The sequence below is a fragment of the Lactuca serriola genome, chromosome 5 (assembly GCF_051521515.1).
Source record: "Lactuca serriola cultivar US96UC23 chromosome 5, Lser_US96UC23_V15, whole genome shotgun sequence".
NCBI classification, from domain to species: Eukaryota; Viridiplantae; Streptophyta; class Magnoliopsida; order Asterales; family Asteraceae; genus Lactuca; species Lactuca serriola.
In genome coordinates, this window is record NC_136412.1 from 36,719,481 (window position 1) to 36,745,000 (window position 25,520).

The following is a 25,520-nucleotide window of genomic DNA, read 5'->3' on the forward strand; positions in this document are numbered from 1 at the left end:
CAATGTCTTCCATGTGACTTGTATCGATGCTCAAAAAATATCATTACCCACTTACATAAATCTGCACAAATTAAGCTTAAACGAGTAAAATTGTCCAAATATAACGACGCAATGAAACATATGAAATGCATACTAAATATACACAATATATCGTGAAAATAATTAACAAAATATACTAAAATGATACGTAAAAATGAACCTAACAATGTCTCAGTCCATATGATATCTGGAATGGAGGAATATATGATCATTTATCTAATAGACATGTCATTGACTAGATCAGAGTTCGACATCGGCTTTTAAGAGCTACGATTGCTAGTCAGGTTGGAGTCATGCTTGCAATGATAGTTATTAGACTTATCCAAGTGGAAGACTATTGGATTAGTGTCTAAGTCCATAACTATAATTGGTATGTACTTGACCCGAGAGTAGCATGGTCCATTTGGGTTGCATGGCACCGGAACAATCTGAAGGATAAATAATTGAGAAGAGGTTATTTATGGTTTATTAATATATTATAAGTTCTAATATATTAATATAAAGTCATATTATTTAATTAGTATTAATCAATAATTAATTTGGAATTAATTTTGTGATCAAAAGAGACTAATTAAATATATGGAGATTGATTATGTAAATCATTCAATTCATTCTTATAATGTGGGCTTATGATCCATAGTTCTTTGTGTTAGGCTAAATCCATGTGGCGACCCATGGATGATCCATGGAGGTTTAAACCCATGGAGCATGAGGAATATGGAAGGTCATGCACATTAGGTTTTGCATGGTGTAACCCTAATTAAGCTACACTATATAAGAACCCATCTAGCTCATGAAATTGGACCTAAGTGAGCTTACAAGAGGGCACGTCGATTTTATGAGTGCAAGTAACCTCCTCTCAAGTTCCTCCATTGTTGGTGGTGTTGTGTGATCATTTGAGGTGCAACACTTAGGGCACTAAGTTCTTAAAGGTCCAAGGTTTCCAACTACAAGAAAAGGTATGTCATTCTACTAGTTTGTGTATTACATATACTTCATAGTATGCTTGTTAGGATGAAACCTTGGAAAAATGAAAGTTTGCATGTATAACAGAGAAAACATAGATCCAAGGTTTCTAGGGTTGCATGCACATCTTAAGAGTGTTAGAATGCTCAAAACCCTTCAAATCCATCACCGGAAACAACGACCACAGCAGCATCAGAAGAAGAAGAATATGACGGTTCACAGCTTCGTTGGCAGCGGAGCAGTAGATGACCGCTTGGAGCTATGGCGGCGACGAAAAACGGCAGAAAACCATCGTAGGGGGAGATGGCGGCACATCATCAACCAAGAACAACGGCGGCACAAGACAGCGGCAGCAGTGGCGCTAACGGCCGGCGATAGTGGACTGGACTCGGTGGTTCACGGCTCCGACAGCGATGGCAGTGGCTGAGATTGAAGGAAGGAAGTTGGCGGTTGGAGAAGCTTATTAAGGTTAGGGTTTCTTGAGTCGCATGCATCCAACAGGTAGGGAGAGTATCGAGTTTATCATGCTCGCTCATTCTTAAGACTTGCCTCATAGTTACACATTCTACCCCTCCCTCCCAATTCTTTTCGATTCAGCTCCATAATGTTACCATATAGCCCCTCCATGACAATTTCTTTTCAACTTAGGTACACAATTTACCATTCGGCCCTCATCATTCCAAAATCCTTTCATAATAAGTCCAATATTTACCAAACACCCCCTGTCTTCTATAAATCTTTACAAAATAAGTCCTAAAATTACGCTTTAACCCCCGAATAATCCAAATTATAACATTCAGCTCCACAAAACCAACACCCCACTAAATAATATGGATTTAGGGCGACTATTCGTTTATCAATTTTATCTATTTTTTATTTAATAAACAAGATGTTACATTTAGATCCAGGATTTTCAGTGTTGTTGCAACCATTTGGATGTATAAACTCGATACCTCGACTATTTGTTTGCTAGATTCCTTTTTTTGAGAAGTTTATGGCCTTTAGTAGCTTATTTTGGTGTCATTCATGGATTTGAACATGTTATGAAGTTATGACTTCAGATCTAGAGATTTCATGGCCTATTGAGACTTAAAGTTGCCAGTTTTATCAAGTCTTGGCCCTCCTCCATGCCCTAGGTCCCTTATAAAGCTTAGTTTTAGTGTTTTTTGCCTCTTGATACCATGCATGGACGTAAAGTTAACAACTTTACGTGGTATCTTAGCCCAAGGGGACCAGATCTATGGTTTGGAGGCATTAGACTCTCTTGGAAGTGACTGAATGACTTAAGACTAAGGAAACTCGACGAGTTTTTTACCCAACCCGGGGAGTTGGATCATGGTCCCCCGACCTTTTTGATTACTAAGCAAACTCGGTGAGTTGAAGAGATGACTCAGTGAGTTGGCTAGGGTTTTCTCGGTTTTCTGAAGACAGAAGGAACTCGACGAGTTGTACTGAAAAGTCTCGATTCTGTTGAGAAGGAGGAACTCAGCGAGTTGGAGGAAAACTTGACGAGTTGCATCGCAATTTCACGATTCTATGATTTTGTAACACCGTGAATTTCAAAATAATTTTTCGCAAAATATAAAAACATTTTTCATTTAATTTTCATAAAACATCAAGTTTAAATCTTCAATTCACATCATACAAAATCCCAAGATCATATCACATAAAAATCCCTTGAGTGTGTACAGATCAAGCCGGCGCCTTCCCACGGTCATCACTAATACTTGAAACAAACAACACTAACACTGTAAGCACGAAGCTTAGTGAGTTCCCCAAAATACCACATAAACACATATTAGCCACTCGAGGCTATAACTTTATGGGTCCGTGCACCCAAACTCTGTGAACCCTCAGGTTCTAACTCTGGGAACCTTCCGGTTCTATCTCTGTAAACATGCACAGCATAAATCACATAGACATCATGCAGTACAACACATAGCATACACATAACATACACATACTCTGACACATAACTCTAATTACCTACTCAAGGTAAAGTATAGTGAGAAGACTCACCTCGTATATCTCGATAACCCGCGAATCCTGGAAATCACTCGTGCTTGATCCTCCGAGCTATAATCCTCCTATAACATCATACATCTCTAATTAACACTTTTACCACTAAGGTTGACTACCCCTATCAAGTCAACTCTGGTCAACTCTGGTCAACGGTCAACTTTGACCGGACTCGGCGAGTGCACTAGGGCGACTCGGCGAGTCTATACGTATTCACCAACTCTCTAGGATTCTCTTTTGACACGTCGAGTACTCCCCTGACTCGACGAGTTCCACCTGGCATGAATCGCGGGGCCACCACGACTCAACTCGTCGAGTCTCAAGAACAACTCGGCGAGTCCCAGCTCGACTCAGTCCATCTGTCAACCCTCTCTAACTCTCCGTGACTCACTGAGTCGACCCTTAACTCGGCAAGACCACTCGCTGAGTGGTCAAGGAAAAACTTCATGCTACTCGCCGAGTCTGTTCTTCGGACTCGGCGAGTCCATGCCATGCACCAACTCAATCTCACTTCTGAGGTCAGATCCGCTCCAACAAATCATAGATCTGGCCCTCCCAAGCACATTCATCACGTAAAGTTCATGTCTTGGTGCTCATAACACACCCCATGTCTCATAAATGGTGTTTTGACCTCAAGCACAAAGACCCTAATCCAAAACCCCCATGGATTCATAAAAAGCTTGGACAAAGGGACACTCTGGACCTCCAAGGGTCCAGATCTAGAACCTAACTCGCTTAAGGGACCAAGGAAGCACTAGATCTAGTCACAAAAGGGCTCAATAAGCCCTAAATCAACATGAACATCAACATAACAGAGAATGGCTCGAAAATAGTACCTCAAACGTGATGTTCTGGACCTCAAATCTTCAGGAAGTGGCTCCTCTTGTTTCCCCCCCCCCCCCCCTTGGCTATTGCTTCCTTTCCCTTGCTAGATAACACCTCCAAGGTCAATAATGGCTCCTTGACTTACTCCAAACGCTCAAGCTCACTAGGGTTTCTCTCAAGGGACTGGTGAGCACAAATGACGGCCATAAGGCCCTTTAAATAGGCTCCAAACCCGAGAAATTAGGGTTTCATTAAACAGCATGGACTCGCCAAGTCCATTCCTTGGACTCGTCAAGTCCGGGCGCGAACCCGCATCCAAATCCGCGATCATACTCGGCGAGTCTAGGCTCCAACTCGCCGAGTCTCCTCACAAATCATCAAAATAAATAGATAAATAAATATATAATACCTGGGAATTCGGGCTGTTACAGATTTATGGGAACTCGGCGAGTTGAGGAGTGAACTCGACGAGTTGAGTCAACTCGGGGCATTGAAGATATGACTCAGCGAGTTGGCTAGGGTTTTCTCAGTTTTCTGAAGACAGAAGGAACTCGACGAGTTGTACTGAAAAGTCTCGATTCTGTTGAGAAGGAGGAACTCAGTGAGTTGGAGGAAAACTTAACGAGTTAGATCGCAATTTCACGATTCTGTGATTTATGGGAACTCGACGAGTTGAGGAGTGAACTCGACGAGTTGAGTCAACTCGGAGCATTGACTTTGACTTTAACTTGGACCAAGTTGACCCTTAAGGGGTTATGAGTATGAAAGGGTAATTAAGGAAATCTTTTGTGTATAGGAGCTTGAGTTTGAGTTGGGTTGATTTTTGGAGCCGAGGATTTTCAGCAACTTTCCAGTATTCTAAGTGAGTTACCTTCCTGTAGAAGTGGGTCGAAGGCACTAATGTCGGCCCACTAGTAGCTGATTATAGTAGAGATTATTGTCTTTGTGATAATTGTCTGGTATGCCACTATCTGTTACGCTTTATATGCTAGTATGTTATGATATTATAAGATAGTGTTAGGAGGGGTGGATTAGACCTCGTAACCGGTTTAGATATACCGGAGGGTAGGTCGGGCACCCATATATGCCTGATAGTATGGTTATGATATGTTATTATGTGGTAGTGGTAGGGGTGAAATAGACCCTGTAACCGGTTGAGATAAACCGGAGGGTAGGTCGGGGACCCAGATATGCCTGACAGGGGTAGGTCGGGCACCCCGGTAGGCCTGACATAGGTAAGTTGAGCACCCAGGTATGCTCGGCAGGGTAGGTTGGGCACCCATATATGTCTGACAGTGTGTTTATTGTATGGTATGTGGTATGATGGGGGAACTCACTAAGCTTTGTGCTTACGGTTTTCGGTTTTGGTTTCATGTACTTCTTCTTCGAAAGGAAAGGAGTCGGCATGATTGCAGCGCATCACACCATGATTTCCGCACACGAGATCTTTGGAAGTTATACTCTGATGTTGTTTTATTATGACATGTTTTGATTATTGATATATTGGTTTTGATATAGATTGACGCTATGGATGTTTTCAAACAATTTGTTTTATAATTATTAAACGAAAATGAAATTTTTAGTCTTAAATTTTGGAATGTTACAAAATAACATTCTAACAAAATAAAATGTAATAGAATAAAACCCTTGTAATTAAAAACTACTTTATGGGGACCAAAATATCCTTCTTTTAAAGGTAGAAATCTAACGGAGTTACGCATAAGGACCAAACATCAAAAGTTTTGAAACCATAAGGACCATCGGTGAGATTTTTTAGAATTAGGGACGAAACTTTAGATTTCGAAATACCACAGTGACCATTTATGAAGTTTTGTCTTTATAATTTATAACCGACTATTAAGTTATGATTATTTGGTATCAAAAAATTCTAGTGTTATGCAATTTTTACATAGCACATCCTAAAATAAATTACAACGATACATTATAACTAATAAAAACTAAGAACTTATAAACATCAGAGTTCCAACAACATATATGATTTATGTTTAAAGATGGCCAGCCTTATACGTTCACACCGAGATTGGCTCAGGCAATGCCTCCGGTGGAGCTCCACTGCTACCATTAAGAACAGTAACATTACCGTCAGAATCAACATCAACAATTACGGAATCGCCCTCCTTGATATCACGGGCAAGCATCTTTTCCGCCATGCTGTCTTCTAAAAGCCTCATGATTGCGCGTCTCAGCGGTCTCGCACCATAGCTAGGGTTATACCCTTCCTCCACAACCCGATCCCTAAACCTCTCAGTCACTTGAAGCTCAATGTCTTTACCCTTCAACCTTTCAAAAACTTCCTTCAACATTATATCAGCAATCTCTTTGACCTCGAGTTTAGTCAACTGCCTGAACACAATCATTTCGTCTAATCTGTTCAAGAATTCCGGCCGGAAATACTGTTTTAGTTCCTCCGTGACTAAACTCTTGATTCTGTTGTAACTGCTGTCCTTTTCGTCATAGTCAAGGTCAAACCCGATCCTCCGCCCACCTTTCTCGATTACACTGCTTCCAACATTTGATGTCATGATTAGAAGCGTGTTCTTAAAGTCAACCGTTCTTCCTTTACTATCGGTCAACCTTCCGTCTTCAAGGATTTGAAGCATCATGTTGAAGACGTCGGGATGAGCTTTTTCGATTTCGTCGAACAGGACAACAGTGTAGGGGCGGCGCCGGACCGCTTCGGTCAGCTGACCGCCTTCGGTGTAGCCGACGTAACCGGGAGGGGAGCCGATGAGCTTTGAGACGGTGTGGCGTTCCATGAACTCACTCATGTCGAGGCGAATCATGGCTTCTTCTGAGCCGAAGTAGTACGCGGCTAACGCTTTCGCGAGTTCGGATTTCCCGACACCGGTGGGACCCGAGAAGATGAAACTCGCGATGGGGCGGTTGGGATTTTTTAGACCGACACGGGCGCGGCGGATGGCGCGGCTAATGGCTTTGACCGCTTCGTCTTGACCGATGATTCGTGTGTGAAGCGTCTCTTCCATTTTGAGGAGACGGTCGGATTCGTCAGTCGAGACTTTCTCGACCGGGATCCCTGTCCATGATGAGACAATGTGTTGGATGTCTGCTTCGGTTACGGTGGGGCCCTCCTCTCCCGCCTCGGTCTCCGCCTTGCTCATCTCTTTGTTTTTATCCACAAGAGCAGATATCTGTGTCTTAAGGTCCATTTCTCGATCGCGTAACTCGCCAGCCTTTTCGAAGTCTTGACCACGGACAGCTTCGTTTTTCTCTTTTGTTATTTGTCTAAGTTCTTTCTCCAGCTCTCTTGCTTCTTCTGGAAGCTGATTAAAAAAAAAGATAGATCATTGATTATCGATCCATGGGGTCAAAGATGATAAAAATAATTATATACAAGAAAAAAGACGTACTTGTGCATGACGAAGTCGGACACGTGAACCAGCTTCATCGATTAAATCGATAGCTTTATCGGGAAGAAAGCGGTCGCTATTGATACATGAAAACAAAAGCATAAGAGATTATCTTTTTAATGAAGTTATATAACATATGACAATATGCAATAGATTGGAGTACCTTATGTACTGATATGACAAGTGGGCAGCAGCTACTAACGCTTCATCAGTGTATCGGAGCTTGTGGTGGATCTCATATCGTTCTCGGAGCCCTTTTAAAATCTGTATTGTCTCATCGACTGTTGGCTCAGGCACTTTTACGGGCTGGAATCGTCTCTCTAATGCAGGGTCCTTCTCAATGTGTTTTCGGTATTCATCAAGGGTTGTAGCACCAATACACTGCAAGTTTTGGATAAAGATATCAGAAATAAATTTAAAAAAAAAAAAAATGTGTATCACCCTTGCATTAGATTTAACTTGCCTGCAATTCACCTCTAGCAAGAGCTGGCTTCAAGATGTTAGCAGCATCAATAGCCCCCTCTGCAGCTCCTGCTCCAATTAAAGTATGGACCTCATCGATAAATAGAATAATTTCATCACTTTGTTTGATTTCTTCCATCAGCTTCTTCAATCTCTCCTCAAACTCCCCACGATACTTTGTCCCAGCAACAAGTAGACCCATGTCTAGAGTAATCACCTGAAAAATATACCAACACAAATTAACCTTTTAATTAGGAACAAAAAAATAACATAAAAATGAAAATTTGAACTTGCAACCCACCTTCTTCCCCTCGATTGTTTCTGGAACATCCCCATTTGCAATTCTTTGGGCAAGACCTTCTGCAATAGCAGTTTTTCCAACACCAGGTTCTCCAATGAGGCAGGGATTGTTTTTTGTTCGTCTTCCCAGAATTTGAGTAACTCTTTCAATTTGTGGCTGCCTTCCAACAACAGGATCCAATTTACCCTACAAAATGGAAGAAATAATTAATTAAAAAAAAAATCAGTGAATAAATAGTTAAATCATTAGTTACCTCTTCTGCTAGCTTTGTCAAATTGGTACCATATTCCTCTAGAGTTGGCATCTTGTTTCCAGAGCTCCCACCACCAACTCCAGCACCCACAGCTTCTGCACTCTCCCCAACCATTCTAATCACCTATTCAACAAGTATAAACATCACACATAAGACAAGGGTATTTTCGGCAAATGAAAAAAAAAATCTAACCACACTTACCTGTGTGCGAATGTTATTTGGGTCAGCACCTAAATTCTCAAGAACACGAGCTGCTACACCTTCACCCTCGCGAAGCAAACCAAGAAGCAAGTGCTCTGATCCAATATAATTATGACCTAAAAGAATCCATGGAGGACGAATTAACATTATTAACATTTCAAGTTTCAACATTCATGCATATTGTTTTTTTATTTATTATTATTATTACCTAGTTGTCGGGCTTCCTCTAGTGATAGTTCAAGAACACGCTTTGCACGAGGTGTAAATGGAATCTCAACAGCAACAAATCCACTACCTCTACCAATAATTTTTTCTACTTCAGCACGTGCATCTTTTAAATTAATTCCCATTGATTTCAAAACCTTTGCTGCTATACCAGTGCCCTCACCAATAAGACCTAATAAAATCTGCTCTGTGCCCACAAAATTATGACCAAGGCGTCTTGCCTCCTCTTGTGCAAGCATAATAACTTTGATAGCTTTTTCTGTAAAGCGTTCAAACATGGCCTTTGGCACGATTCTTGAAGCCTTTCCTTTTCCTCTCCTAACAGAGGTGGCTACTGCTACCTTTACCTTTGAGTGGAAATCATGGCTTCTGTTGACCATGTTGTCTAATGCGTTGACTCCATGTAAACCAGAGAAAGTCCTCACCCTCATTGGAGGAGATTGTAAGCTACACATCATTTTGACTGGTCTTTTTGCATTTCCAGATCTCTTTGAATGGATCCTGCTTTCACTGGAAACTGAAGGAAAGCTGGTAGATTGCACCACAGCCCCCGCCATGATTGCAACACTATTAAGCCTGATGATTGGTACATGAGGTCAAAAGACTCAAAACATTTATATAAATAAGCATGAAATTCAGTTGGAAAGTCAAGAGATTAAGATTTATCATGGGAAGCCAAGTTCAAACAAGCATTCAGTGGCTTAATAACTCAGTTAGGTGAAACATTTGAGATAAAACTACACTACACTACAGGCTTCCAATTATGGGAATAAATTTCCTTCTAAAATGAGTATTTGATAATGCTAGTATGTAGAGGTTAGAATGTTTTATTAAGTAGCAATTGAAAAAATCAATTAAAATAAGAAACCAAATTGTCCCCAGTATGTGGAGAAGCAATCTAGGTATAAGCATATTTTCTTTGGGAAGCTAAACTGTTTAAGACAGCTACACCTTATCACAATCGCCCAAACTAACAGACCACAGCAAAGTTGTGAACAGTCTCAAGGCATAAGAAAACTAACAACATAATCCAGATGTAATCAATTTTTCCCTCTGAATTAGAATAGCAAAATACTCTGAACAAAAACAGCCCATCAACACAAGCACTGAGCAACATCTTTCATACAAAAACCTTTAATAGCTAATCAACATAACCAACAGCCAACAAGTTTACATGCTAAAAGTTCGGATTCGGCACTGAAATGACGAAATTATCAATCACACACTTCTTCGAATAACACCTATCAGTTCATTCACACAGCTTCAAAAACACAGAAATCCAAATCCATTCAACAAAGCCACGTACATCATCGCCATAATTGATATAAATTGTAATCGAAACCCTAAAATAGTACTGAGCATATACAGATAGATATGCCAAACACAAAATAAAATAAATAAATAAATAAATAAAACAATTAAGATTTAGATTATGTACCAAAATCACTTGAACGAGATAGGAGAAATTCGTGTTTCGTTTGGAAGCGAAGATTCTGATAATCGGCTGCTGGAGATCCGCCGGATTGAAGAAATGTGGATGATAACAGGAGGTGGGTCTATATCTTCTTCTCCAAACTATCTCGCATATTTGATTATTTCGACACGCAATTCCACCCGGTGTAAAACGAGGATAAAATCACTTAGAATGCTATCGTTACGGTGCTGCTCTGTTAATACCACATCACAGGCCGTTGGATTATATGGATAAAATTGCAAAAATGTTAAAAAAAATATGTGATTTTTGTCAAAAATGTTTAGTGATAGGTCCAATTTTAGATTTTTTTTTTTTATTTTGGTCTCTAATTATACCTTTATAATTATATTTTTCATTTTTATATTTATATTAATGGTTTTAACTAATTGAAAATAAAACAGGGCCCACCAACCCCACACCTCTCCTTCTCCTATTCACCCCACACCTCTTAACCCTACATTACCGGAAATATCCTTAGAATAACAGTCCAAATCCTAGTTTCTAGAATTTATGTAAAAGTTTGAATCCATAAACACCCATAACACATTTCCCTTCGTCTATTCAAGCTATTACGGCTTCTCCATGTCCTGATTTGTAATTGTAAAGCTCAGCTGAGTTTAAAACATTACTAAATGGAGAATACCAACCTGCAACAATGGCGATTTTGTTGAAACTTGCAGACGAGACAAGACATCTATGGTTTGTGCCTTTGATTCTCGATTACCATGAATTTGTAAACTATGTGGGTCGATTATTTCTTTTCCGAATACAAAATGCTTGATGCCTACTGCTAATGATTTTGTTTCAAATTTTCAGGTGAGTTTTGTTAGGGTTAGCAAGTGTCGATATTGTGTGTGTGTATATTGAGTCTAAACCTACAACTAGAGACACTTGATATCGATTTTCGAAATTGTGTGTGCCTTATGATAAACAAGCATCGGCAACGTTGATGAACAAGCGTGGCAGGGTGGTGATGAACAAATAGGATGGAGATGGTAGGATAGACTAATTGTGGTTGCTAGGGGAAATAAGGTGGTAGGGTATGTTGAAGAAAGGATCAATTCAGAAGAGAAGTAGAAAAAGGGCGATAGATCACCATCGCAAACTTGTTGCTATTTCCCTAGGAAATCTACAAGTCGAGAAAAAATGGAAGAATATGGGACCGATTTTTGATCTTGATCTAAAGTGTTCCTCGTCTATATTTCTTTTAATTAACATTTGCATTGATCGAAGGAGAAGAAGGAAGTGTGGGATAATTTGAGTGTGTGTATACGTTTTGAGTGTATGTGTGTGTGTGTTTGTGTTTTCTTAATATTGGAAGAGAAAGAGATAGATTATGTGGAATAAGGAGGTGGGGGTACGGTATGATTTGTGAGGGGTGGGTGAGTGAGTTTTCTTTTTTGGTATTATTAAAATTGAAATTAAAGGAATATAATCAAGTGAAATTATTTAAAAAAAATCAGTTAGAGGCATACTCGTCATTTCATATAGGGTATGGATCAAAACTAAAAAAAATATGATAACCATAGGAACCAAAACCACACAAGTATCTAAAATTGGACTATTGTTGCACCACTAAGCTTTTTTGGACCAAAACTACATAATTTTGACAAACACATGGACCATTTTTGCATTGTCATTTCGAAATCTAGAATCTCTAAATAATCTTTCAACTAAATTTCAGCATTGGTCCTTATGGTTTTAAAAAGTTTCTTCAAACGTTTCTTATGAAATTTTTCTTGCATGAATGTTCCCTAATTGTGGAATTTGTATCGTCACCGGTCCTTATGACCAACGAGTGGCGGAGGCAATGTATGTTGAGTGGGATGTATGGCCCTAGTTGGATATATCGCCACCGTCAGTCTCATTGAAAATTCGGATTTCTTTTTTATCGCATATCTTGTAACTCTTTCTTTCTTCTACTTTTCCAAAAAATAAAAAACACCCTCAAATGACCCCACCCTCTTCACTTCTCAAAAGTTTAACTTAGCTTTCTCCTAGATAAGAGCTTGCTAGAAAAAGAACAGGCCAAATCATTGGAAACTACAACTTGCATTTGTTTGTTGGAATCGATACAATAAAACTCCTTAGACCATCTCCAACCTACTCTCATTTTTCCCCAAAAAAAAATGGAGTAAAAAATGGGGTAAATAGTATTTCATCTTCAACCCTACTCCATTTTTACCCCAAAAAAGTATATTTCATTCTTATAATTTATATAAATTGTCAAGCACACCCCATCTATTAATTTGGTTGCAACAAATATATGATCTATATTTTTTTCATTACAATAATATTAAGTAAATAAGATTATATTTATAATACGTAATTATAAACTTTTGTAAAATACGTTATTGTGTTTTAAATTTTCAATATGTATTTAAATTTTAATACGAATTTGAAAAACAAAAAACAAACTTTATATTTATAATTAATTAATATAATTTAATATATAACATAGTATTATAAGTATTAAATATTACATTTAAATAACAATTAGTAGATAAAAAAACCAGAAATGTGTAAATATATCAAATGAGGGACTAAAACCGACAACTCAAAGTTTATCCCCATTTTAGGGGAAATGAATAGTATAACACCATATTTGGTGTTATACTATTCATTTCCCCCAAAATGGGGGAATAAATGGGATAAGATTGGAGAGAAATGGAGGAAGAAATAGAGAAAAAAATGAAAAATGAGAATGGGTTGGAGACGCTCTTAGGCTATGGGATATGTTCACGGGTGAACATCACTCCACATCATCATCAATCCATTTTTACAATACATTCAATATTGGTTGGAAATGGTGTTCATTAGTAAACAACTAGTGAACAGCCGATGAGAATGCATTCAATTTTGAGCTAACCAATCAAAAATTTTGTAAACATCCATGAAGCTAGTTACTCTACGTCACAACTACACCCATTGGGGTGGTATTCACGTGTGAACATCCCCTCCACGTAGATGTTTACACCCATAAACACCCCCGTACCCATGGACTTATATGTTTTTTTATTAATTGAAAAGGGTTATTAGTTACTTGGCGTTATTTTTTGGATAAAATAATAATTAAGCGAAGATTTTAATGACTTTTTTTATTGCTTTGATGAATGATTAATTGTTTGTTAAATTTGATTTTTATTATTATTAATTTAAATTTATGATAATATCTTAATGGTTCGATAGATATGTATAAAAAGAAGAAATTGTTAAGTAGTTTTGTTTTTTATGCATAAGCAACCAAATGGATAAGTTATATGACTAATTGTAAACGTAAATTAAATAGGCATTGATTTATCAAACTAATCTAATCAAAATGTTCTATAAAACCATTTCTCAGGTGAGCAAGTGATGTGTCTTTGTAAATTTTAATTGTAAAATGACATTTAGTTATGTGTCCTTGTAGAAAATATTACCAACCGTTCTTTAGTTATATGGCATCGTAGATTTCAACTGTAAAATGACATTTAGTTAAAAGTTTTAATGGTATTCTATTTTTTTCGTTTTTTATTAATTTACACGGTTAATAATCATAATCAACTGTACACATTACTTGACCTCGAGATCCACCATTGTAACCAAGTCTCTTGGGTTAATAGCATTAAGTAGTAAGAGGACCAAATGGAATGTCTAAAATACCCTCTCTCCTTATACCCCCTTTATCTCTTTATCATTTCAGTGCCTTTATTTTTAAAAAACGTTAGGCGTGACTTGGCGACAATATCAAACTCCAAACTTTTATAAATGGTGGACCTCATGGTAAGAAACGTCATTATTAAGAGGTGACCTAAGCCGACAATTTTGTATATAATTAATTATTTTATATATATATATATATATATATATATATATATATATATATATATTCCACTATTATTTATTTTTATATAAATATATGACTTAAGATGACATTTTATTAAAACGTACTGTAAAATACAAACTCTAGAGCCATGGCACGTCATGACAAATTTTTTAGAACATTGGTTTATGATGATTAGAGCGGCTTGATTAGTATGGAAATCGTGAGATATTTAAGGAGGATGTTTATTAACCAAAAAAATAAAAATTTTATTTTCTATTTATGGAGCATGTTTATTTTTAGAATTTTGAGTTGTAGGATCTAGGAATTGCAAATTTTAGTTTCAATTGCCATATTTAGTAGGGATTACCTATTTCAGTTAACAATTGACAAATTTAATATTATTTGAGGTATATAGCTAAATGTTAGGTTATTGTTTATTTATTTATTAGGAAATTCCTATTTCCGTTATCTTATTATTATTTGTCATAAAATATGTAACTGTATAATAAGAAACTATTTAACTTATTAATATTTCCTCTTTTAAGTTTCAAGATTAAAGTAATCAAGGTCCAATTAAATAAAACTATAGGCAATTAGGCATGATGTCAAAACTCAAAAGGTTGGCCGAATCAAATAAATCAACTACACCTAAGGTCAATTAAGTGCTTACAGCATCTTAAATTGTCCTAGTGAATAGAATAAATTAAGCTATAGCAACAATAACAGTATACCTTTATAATCATATTTAATACATTAAGTATTTATAAATTAAAAAAAAATGGGTGGTAAAGTGTTGACAGACCATACATATAAGAGTATCAATATTAAGACTCCTTTTGACATGTGTAATCTAATTTATTTTCGAAGTTTAATATAGTCTAGTTTTGATAAGACCATAAAAATATATTATCGAAATTTATAAATTAGTTTTTTGAAAAGCAAGTTGAGATAGTTTATTTATGGGAAAATTTCATATATATCCTTCCAAACTCTAAAAATTACTTCAATATCCTTATAAACTTTGATATTACGTGTATATCCCTCTAAAACTATAAAAATTACATCAATATCCAAAATCAATTTTTAATTAGAATTATATCAATTTTTATTAGTTTTTTATATCTAATATTCAAAATCATTTATTAGTTTACCAATTTACCCTTTCATAATTAAATCTCAAACCACCCTTTCTTAATTAATTGACAGACTAAATCATGTAACAGATTACACATTCCTATCTGTTAATTGATAAAGTCCCTTTAATATTGGAATCAGTCTTCGTGAACGTATCTCGTCTCCACGCTGTGAGCGTATCTCGTCCCCAGGCTAATCAGTTCGTCAGGTCGCATTAATCAGTTTGACAGGTCACATTAATCACAGTAGGTATGCTATCTTGTTTGAAGTAATTCTAATTTGCACTAGATTAGCTTTGCATTCGTTTATTATCTGCGTTGGGTTAATTTTGGTTGACAAAAAATAGAGTTTCTTTTCAATCTAGTGTTATCGCTGCATCTTAATCACAACAGGTCTGTCAACTTGTTTGAAGTAATTGTAATTTTCATTAGATTAACTTTGCATTCAATTAATTATGTATCTACATTGATTACTTTTGGTCCACAAAACAGAGTTTCTTCTCCATCTCTTGCTATTGTTGTATTCGATTAATTTTGATGGATGATGAGGTTGACACACTAAGATGGGAGATTGGTGATCACTCCCCAATAATTGAGTAAGTATCTACAATAATTCTAACAATCAAATCATTTTTACCTACAAGATGGATGATATTTTATGTTTCCTATTTATTTCATTAACTTATTTTCCTTTGTGGTTATCAGGCAAGTAACATGGAAATACAAGCTTAAACTGAAATATGTAGGCTTTTTTCGATTTGTCAGGAACTCATGTAGGCAAGTGTATTGTTTCAGTTTTAGAAAAACTCTCTATATAGACATATTCTCGTACAACTTGAATCAACTAGTTGAAGAAGTGAAAAAACATTATCCATCAAAAGACGATATTGTTTTGTCAATGGTCTTTATTGATAAGCATGCAAAAGAACAATGTTTTATTAAACTGGATTCTGATGAAAACTTCATGGTGATGCTTAACATGTATGAGGAGGAGAAAGAAGTAATAATTTATGCGACGAATGGAAAAATTACACAACAAAGGGATAAACCATCTAGTGTCGAAGATCAATTTAGTGAGGAATCGGATGATGAAAATGATTCAAATTCAAATTGTCCAAGTGAAGAAAGCTATCATAGTCGTTATAGTTCCGATAATGAATATGAGCTTCTAAATTCTGATTTCAAAATCGATACATATAGCAATAAAAGTCAAGTTATGAGAGTGAATTCTAAATTTCCAAATGTGATTGCTTTTAGAAGAGCTTTAAACCACTACGCTATAACAAATGAATTTCAATATGTCATTGAAAAAAGTGATTTGACACGACTTACGGCATGTTGTGAAGATAAAAAGTGTGAGTGGAGAATCCATGCTTCTCATACGCAAGATGAAGTTACTTTTGAAGTAAGTATACATTTCAAGAAATACTACATTAGTACATTTATTGACATGATTATTTTCTTAACATGATTATATGTTTATATGCAATTTTGTAGGTTAAGAAATTTGTAGAAACTCATTCGTGTATTCGAAGCAACAAGTGTGGTAACAAACATGCAACTCAAGGATGGATAAGTGATGTTGTAACCGACAAGCTAAAATCTGATGGTGATGTATCTCCTGCCAACCTAAAAAAGTGGCTTATGCAAATCTACAATGTTGACGTACCATATATGAGAGTCTTTAGAGGAAGAGAACAAGCTTATAGTGATATGCATGGAAAGTGGGATGACTCTTACGTACATATATATATATATATATATATATATATATATATATATATATATATATATATATATATATATATATGATTTCAAACAGGAACTTGAACAAAGAAACCATGGAAGTGTTGTGGAGATTAATTTGCAGACAGTGGGTGACAAGAAACATATCTTACGCTTTTTTATATCACTAAATGCATGCTCTAAGGGGTTTCTTGCTGGTTGTCGTCCTTACATTGGGATTGATGCTTGTCATTTGAAGGGAAAATTTAATGGTGTGCTAGGCGCTGCCCCAAGTATTGATGGTAATGATGGCATGTTTCCGGTAGCATATGGTGTGCTTGAGTCTGAGAATACAAAATCATGGACTTGGTTTCTTAAGTCACTACAAAAGGCAATCGGTACACCAAACGGTCTTGTTATCTCCTCTGATATGCAAAGAGGATTGGAAGTAGCTATTACACAGGTTTATCCTAATGTTGAGCATCGTGAGTGCATAAGACATTTATATAGCAACTTCAAGAAACACTTTAGATGTGACTATTTGATGTAATTTTTATAGTTTTAGAGGGATATACACGTAATATCAAAGTTTATAAGGATATTGAAGTAATTTTTAGAGTTTGGAAGGATATATATGAAATTTTCCCTTTATTTTTTTGGAAAGGGAACTTCCCTAACGAGGGTTTCCGGACCAGCTTTCGCGCACCGACTAATCCCCCGCTGCAGACATGAGGCTTTGTCTCATGCCCTGGAGTCACTGCAGGCGAACCTCCATGGCCACAAGGGCTTAGTAGTGTCAAGATTTGAACATGGGTCAGTAGGTTATCCACCATATCTTCCACATGTCTTACCAAGTCACCACAACCCAAGTGGTTTGAAATTTTCCCTTTATTTATAAGCTAAAACTCTACATAACCTAATTAGTATACCCATCTTTACACCTTGCTCAACCTTCTGACCAAACTATTTTAACACCTTTAAGCAACTTCGCACCAGAGCAAAAAGCCAAGCACACAAGTTTCTTCAAAATCATACGTATTTGAGCTCATAACATTTTTTATGTTAATATATGTTTGAAATAATCGGTAATTAAATTCCAAAAAGCAAACAAGCCCAAACTAGTGTTCAACCCAAACCAAAGTTAAGCATATACCATGGCATAAACCCATTATTTTATAAACTGAACCTCGTCCCCACAAATCATGGGCCCATATAAGCATCATCTCAATTCTGGAGATCCTCCAAACCTTTTCTCATGATTGTAGGAGGAACTCCCAATGATGATGGAGATTTATGCCGGCCATGCATTATATATATATATATATATATATATATATATATATATATATATATATATATATATATATATATATATATATATATTGGAATTTCTCTTTGTCATTATCACATCATGCCAACGAGGCAACGAGTACAGTTGAATTATTTCAAGAAAATGGTTTGATATTGACTATGTCAAAAAGTCATAAGTAGATAAATGAGTAAAACAAATAAAACAAATTTTGATCATATAGATAATAAATGGAGAAAAATAAACATCCAAGAATTCGGGGTCTAATAATATTTTTATATTAAATTAAGTCGTTATTTTGTATTAGATCAAAGAGACAGTCGTTAGCTTCCTCCAACTAGATGACAAACGTGTGACTACAAAGTGTAGCCGTTATACTTATACTACTCTACATGTCCAACAATTCCATTTTGCTTCCTGAAAATTTGTCATGGCCTCATCCTCTCACTTTCTTTATGTTAGTTTGTTCATCGTTTCATTCACACAAGTTCTTCCCCTCAATGTGGTCATAAAATCAACATTTATGTACCCACTAACTTGTTCTAATTATACTCGTACATGCAATTCATATCTATACCACATCTCCAAAGGTCAAAATCTCAAACAAATAAGCTCTTTGTACTCTGTCAACACCTCCAAAATCACACCCATAAACCACAATTCCAATATCGATTATCTAGTTTCAGTTCAGTGTTCTTGTAAGAAAGACAACAGCAGCAGTGATGGATACTACTTGTATGATACGGTTTATAAACAGAAACCCGAAGAGAGTGTTGAGTATATATCAAATGAGTATTATAGTGGACAAGTATGGAATGTTAGTGGAGAAAATGAAGAACTTAATGTACGTCTTGTTTGTGGGTGTTTGGAAAACGAATCTAACAAAGAAGTTGTCACGTACACAGTCCAATCTGGGGACACTATGCTTGCAATTTCTAAGCTTTTGTCAGCAAAAGAGGTTGAAGTTGAGAACATGAATAGGGTTTTGACTAAAGATCCTAATTCTATAGATATTGGGTGGGTACTTTTCGTACCACAGGAGAAAAACAAGATTCGAACTTCAAAGCCACGTGAGTATATATATATACGTATATATTCAACTCATCTCAGCTATTAGTGTGTATTGAGTCATTGACTTTAAGCTTATACTATTGTATATATCAGGGAAGATGAAGGCTTGGATGATAATCGTTTTTATTGTGTTAGCTCTTGTTCTGGTTCTCGTGGTATTATCGTTGTTGTTTCTTTTTAAAAAAAGACAGGATCATGGAATCAAGAAAGATGAACCCAAGTCTATGAGAACGAACCTAAATGCTGAGAAAAAAAGCCTTGAAGATCACTTTTTAAATATAGACATGGAAGGTTAGTTGAATGTTAAAGAAAAAAAGAAAAACATTTTTTTTATTATTTAAATGGGTGATGCAGAGGCAACAACAAGCATCGAGTCTGAAAAACCGGTGATAATTAGTCTGGAGGAGATTGAGGAGGCTACAAATAATTTTGACGAAGCTAGGAAAATAGGAGAAGGTGGATTTGGTAAAGTGTACTTTGGAATAATAAGAGGAAGGGTATGACATTTATAATATATAACACAATTTTTTTTTTCCTTTTTTACATATTAATCTAACATTAACATTGCTTATTTATATGTCTAACAGGAAGCTGCGATAAAGAAAATGAGATCTAGCAAGTCAAAGGAGTTCTTTGCAGAGCTCAAGGTTCTTTGTAGGATACATCATAATAATGTGGTAAGAAGTTCATTTTTAAATCAAAAAGTTAAATGACTATTTTGACCAAACTTTTGTCTTTGCTCTGTAGGTGCAACTACTGGGATATGCAAGTGGTGACAGCCATCTTTATTTGGTGTATGAGTATGTGCAAAATGGAACACTTAGCGAACATCTTCAGGACCCTTTGCTAAAAGGTAAACCATATTTGGATATATTTATATAATTTATATAAGATAAAAAAGTGGATTCAATGCTTTTCGTTTGTTAAATATTCTAAAAAATCACAAAGTGACAGGTCATCAGCCACTCTCATGGACAGCAAGAGCAAACATTGCGCTTGATGCTGCTAGGGGAATCGAATACATTCATGATCATACAAAGGCACGCTATGTTCATAGAGATATTAAGACAAGCAATATACTTCTTGACTTGGGACTTAAAGCAAAGGTGAAAAAGTCAATAAAGGGTATTTTGGTCATTTTACATGGTTTACATTCCAATTACTTTGAAAGAGTTCCATTCAGTTCCAAAATCATGGCAGATTATAGTCCAAAAACATTCAGCAAATTAAGCTATGAGCATATACTTGCCTTTTTTGTTATTAGAATTCCATGATTTGAAGGATGAATTGTTGATGATGATATGTAGGTTGCAGATTTTGGTCTAACCAAGTTTGTGGAACGTGCAAATGAAGAGGATTTCATAGCCACAAAAGTTGTGGGTACCCCTGGATATCTAGCTCCTGAGTATGTTTAATTTGTTGCACGATGATATGCATATATATATATATATATATATATATATATATATATATATATATATATATATATATATATATATATATATATATATATATATATAAGTAAATTTAGTGAAATTCACAGTTGGGTATAGTTTATGGTTAATTAGTTATTTGGTTATTATCGTGACAATGACTTGTTGTTCAATTTGGTTATGAAAGGTCGATATGTGAAATGCAAACCACATCAAAAACCGATGTATTTGCATTTGGTGTGGTTCTAGCAGAGCTGATAACAGGTCAGCAAGCACTTGCACGTGATAAGCACGATCCAAAGAAGCTCAAGACACTAGTTGCAGTGGTAAGTCAAAGTATAATGTTCCTAAAGTTTGTTTTTTTTTTTTTTAAATATAAACACGTTTATAACGATTATTCACATCAAAATCAAATTGACGATTAGCTATTTTCTCTGCCAAAATGACCAGTTCCGTGCAATATTTCAAGATCAAGATTCAGGAGCTGCATTGGAAGCTCAAATTGACACCAATCTAAAGGGAAGTTACCCTATTGAAGAAGCGAATAAGGTTGGTAGATTGGAATTCATGAATATTTTGTTAAAACGTAAGGGTAAAATGATGATTTAACATATCTTATCTTATCTTATTAAATAATAACAAAAGTTTACCCTTGTCAGATGGCAGAAACAGCTATGTTATGCTTGAGTGAAGATCCTTGTAATAGACCAGAGATGCGCAATGTTGTGACAATGTTGGCCCAAATTGTGATGAGCTCCATAGAATGGGAAGCATCACTGGGTGGAACCAGCCAGGTTTTTAGTGGCTTGTTCAATGGAAGATGATGAAACAAACACAATTCGATTCCTTTTGAATGTTGATAGATATAAACATCAGTTATGACAAAACAGAATGTAAACAGTGTCCATAGATCATATTATGCATCTGGGAAACATCAAACACTTGATGTATCTCTATTCTTTTGTCATAACAAGTAATGAATCGATATTCGGTAGCTACAATTCAAGAGCGTAGATGCATCTTTTTACAAACAATTGCAGTCTTATGATGAAAGCAGAAGATGGTTTTGTATAAATAACGATTAATTATAACAATCACTAAATGCAACAAATATTGCATTTGTCAACTCCTTATACCCTAAAAAATATTTTTAATTACAAGCAAACAATAGAGTTTGCCACCAATTACACGAGTTAAAAGATACCATTTTTGGCTAACACACATAAAAACAAGCAAGTCACACTGTAATGAACAAACAGCAACCTTCATCTTCATTTCTTTGCCTGCCAGATTCATTAAACACATTTGATCAGCAAAGGGTATTTTCGTCCTTTTACATTCCAATTCCTTTAACAAATTTGTAAACCAAACAGAAAACTACAAGAGAATTGCATTCCATATCCCACCAACCAAACACATGTAAAGTCTCTCATTATAATTTCATATTTGTACCTTAAACCGTGGGGATTGGCGGCGGCGTAGAGATGAAGCAGATCCAGGGGACTGAAATGACGATTGTACCCCTTGAACACGTCTGGCTTTCCTGGTTTCTCTAGAGTCATCCTCCTCCATTGCACTTCCACTATCAGTGGAGACTGAAGAAAATGGGGCAGACATTGATATAACAGAAGTTTCTTGCAGATGAACACCAGTTTCAGTTAAATTTTCTGCAAAAAAACAATAATACATCACAACATACCCCTACCCCCAATGGAAGTGACAAAAGAATGGAATGGAATGAGCCATTCCATTCCATTCCTTCCCCAATTCCATTATACCAGAGAGTGTAAAAGATAAGGTCAATACCAACTGCTGAAACCTCTTGAAATTTTGCTCTCATAGTTCTAACAAAACGATACAAGCCATTAGTAGCATTAAGTTCATGGATCAACTTTTTCACCTCACTCACATTTGGATGACAATCAAGCACTAAACACAACAAATGCAAAGTCAGTATAATTTTCATCACACTAGAGATCATAATACATAATGCATGCATTACTTTACTTACAAGAATAAATATCATTCTCAAGGCGAATAGTGAAGTAATACTCTTCATTTGGATTCTTTTTATTTATGTTGCTGAAGATAAACTTTATACCTGAAAGAATTATATTACAAGTAAGATGAGCTCTCATTTCTCCTCACACAATAAAATCATATCAAGAAACTTATGTACCATGTCCTGTTTCGATTCTGAATCCAAGCACCCTATTGTACCAAGAAATCGCCTCTTCAATTTCTTCTCTACGTTCTGCATCTTGACTATGCTTTTCTTCATTTTCTTTCAGAGCTTTTAACCAAAGAGTATTATTATAAAGAATGATTATTAGAATGAATCATCACTACATTGTGATACAAATATATTAGATGGCAAATTAATTACAAAGTACTACAGAATACAAAAAGAATACCTTCGAAAGACTCTGATATGATTGCTGCAAATTCATCCTTTCTGGTTCTCTGATCAGCCACAATTTTCTTATGTTCTTCAAGTCTGGCTTTTGTAGCAGAAATGGAGTCTGCTATGGCCATCTTTTTTGCCTCTTTCCGGGTCTTCACTAAATATCAATTAGTGTAGCTTTGTTACTTTAACTCAACCATCATTTAACCACTTATATAACATTAAAACGAAATCATAGCACTGTTACTCATATGAGGGAATACCAGAAAGAGCTTTCACTAAATCGTCCTCCACCGCCCTCAGTTGAGCTTTGAGCTTTCCTATCTTGTCTGAAACAACCACATTGAAGATTAGCTCCATGTATGCTTCTTTAAACAACTATATTTAGGATGTATATACCCCCCACCCCTATTTGTATGGTCGGATTTTACGAGTATTCTACTATACGAAAATAACCCTAGTTTTTTATGTTAATCAACGTTAGAATCTAACACCAAATCGCACACACCATTCGGAAAAGCCTCAAGTGTTCGCTCAATTTAAGATTTCTAGAAGATAAATTCACCTTGATTTAACACAGTTTCCTGGGCGTCGAACTTGATTGACTGCAGAGATTTGCGCAATGAAAGAACGGCGGCTTCTTGCCTCCGCTGATGAATCTCAATTTCTTTGTCGGTAATCAGTCGCAGTTCCGCCATTTTAGCCCTGATATCACGATCTCCTACTCTTCCCGCCTGCATCGTCATCTGCAGATCTATGTGTGTTGTGTATGTGGGATAGGTTTTGAAACGGGGAGTTTTCACATTTCGCAATTTCGCATAGCCCGCCGTTTTGCTTTATTTGTTTTTTTCAAAATGGAAAATTGCTGTAGAGCCCCTGGAACTTTTCTGTGGAGCTCCGTGCTACACCTTAACAACTTTTTAGTACAAATGAAACTCCAAACTTCATTTTAACCAAGTTTGGCCACCTTTTGTGTGAAATTTTTGGTAGGAAACTTATGATATCAAATAAATATGTATTTTAAAAGAAATGTATGCAAACTTATGATATCAAGAGTATCTTTTACAAGAGTATTAATTGTTTTTAAAACTTTAAAGTAAATCATATATCAATTTTTTCTTTGTCGTCTCTAAATTTGTTGGTTTGATCTCTATATGTTTTGATTTTAAAACTTTAAAGTAAATCATATATGACTTTTTTCTTGTCGTCTCCAGATTTGTTGGTTTAATCTCTATATGTTTTCATTTTCATTTTGATTGCTGGTGATTAATTTTAAACTTACATGTTTCATCCCAAACATAACTAAAAAAACTATAATGCCTTTAAGTCTTTTTTCTTTGAATTATTCAATATTTGTTTATCATTTATCATTAAAAAAAAGACAAATAAAATATATCCTCTCTCTTTCACATAAGTTCTAAACCCTAAATCTGCCACAAATATCTCAGCTACCATAACTTGACTGTTGTCGATCATCCATTTGTCATCGTTAACCGTGGTCGAGGATCTACCACCATCTTCTGAGATCCACTTCATCGTCATCGTATTCCGTCATTTCTGCTCCGCCGCCGATCTACATGGTCTAGATCTATCCTGTTGTCCGATATGTTCTATTTCATATCTATATCATCTTCGAAAACCACTCAACGTCTCTAACCACCACTCATTTTTGTTTGATGACCTATCACGACCACCAAAATTGGGTTATGGAACCCAATTTATCATATATGCACCTTATCATAGATTTGTATTAATTTCTTGTTGCTCGAATTATTTTTTGCAGCTTAGTTTCTCATATATGCACTCATCTCAAATTCGACGCCTTATTTGCGGAGAAAAAAAAAACATAGCAGTGGGTGGTGGATGTTGATATGTTCTTGGCAATGTTACTCATCGGGTCTCGATTTTTTTTCCAACGAGGGTCCAGCCTTAAGTCTGATTTTTTTTCCAAACACTAGTGTAAGTTTACTTTACCACATGATTAGTTTTCAGTCTTTTTTAATTGTTTAACAATCCTTTTTTTTATTTTAGGCTGGAGAAAGTGGTATCACACTTCCTTATTTTGTCACATTGTCACATAGGCAACACATCACCAAAGTGTGGTTTCTTGCCACACCCACGGAGTGGTGCCATACTTTTTTTTAAACAATTTAATGTAAATAAAAACTTTAAATTTCATTAAAAAAAAAATCCATACATTCCATTACTTTAAAATTTAAAAAAAAAAAAAAAAAAAAAAAAAAAAAAAAAAAAAACTAAACTAAACTAAACTAAATATGATATGTATATATAAGGTTAGTTTAAAAAAACCGAAAAAGGACTATTGAAAAGGTCAAAAGAGCAAGGACCAATCAAATCGTGCGGCCAAAAGGTGCCACACTACGGCCTGAAACGCACCCAGAGGCGGTGTTCATGTGTCACGATGGTGAAACCGCAGTTCTGAACTGCACCACTTCCCCAAGCCTTATTAGTTTTTCAAGTCAAGC

At 35.9% G+C, this 25,520-nt stretch overlaps 3 protein-coding genes across 3 annotated transcripts; 1 reads left to right on the forward strand and 2 right to left on the reverse strand.

Annotated features, from left to right (window-relative positions):
• Positions 1–5,669: 5,669 nt before the first annotated feature.
• On the reverse strand, positions 5,670–10,305 carry LOC145052312 (ATP-dependent Clp protease ATP-binding subunit ClpA homolog CD4B, chloroplastic-like). The gene is made up of 9 exons (XM_079000113.1): positions 10,119–10,305; positions 8,664–9,256; positions 8,456–8,571; positions 8,255–8,377; positions 8,002–8,187; positions 7,702–7,917; positions 7,402–7,619; positions 7,239–7,314; positions 5,670–7,151 (listed from the first exon to the last, which is right to left on the reverse strand). Exons 2-9 carry the CDS (start codon positions 9,235–9,237, stop codon positions 5,880–5,882), a joined length of 2,781 nt encoding a protein of 926 aa, XP_078856239.1. The 5' UTR covers positions 9,238–9,256; positions 10,119–10,305; the 3' UTR covers positions 5,670–5,879.
• An 8,251-nt stretch (positions 10,306–18,556) lies between these two features.
• Positions 18,557–21,643, forward strand: LOC145052314 (lysM domain receptor-like kinase 3). The gene is made up of 10 exons (XM_079000115.1): positions 18,557–19,196; positions 19,291–19,488; positions 19,552–19,694; positions 19,785–19,874; positions 19,945–20,050; positions 20,152–20,303; positions 20,505–20,602; positions 20,818–20,956; positions 21,081–21,179; positions 21,290–21,643. The coding sequence occupies exons 1-10, from the start codon at positions 18,557–18,559 to the stop codon at positions 21,452–21,454; spliced, it is 1,830 nt and encodes a 609-aa protein (XP_078856241.1). The 3' UTR covers positions 21,455–21,643.
• Positions 21,644–21,672: 29 nt separating this feature from the next.
• LOC145052313 (kinetochore protein) lies at positions 21,673–23,854 on the reverse strand. The gene is made up of 8 exons (XM_079000114.1): positions 23,600–23,854; positions 23,298–23,363; positions 23,045–23,191; positions 22,810–22,923; positions 22,642–22,731; positions 22,437–22,559; positions 22,083–22,297; positions 21,673–21,913 (listed from the first exon to the last, which is right to left on the reverse strand). Exons 1-8 carry the CDS (start codon positions 23,778–23,780, stop codon positions 21,902–21,904), a joined length of 948 nt encoding a protein of 315 aa, XP_078856240.1. The 5' UTR covers positions 23,781–23,854; the 3' UTR covers positions 21,673–21,901.
• Positions 23,855–25,520: the final 1,666 nt, after the last annotated feature.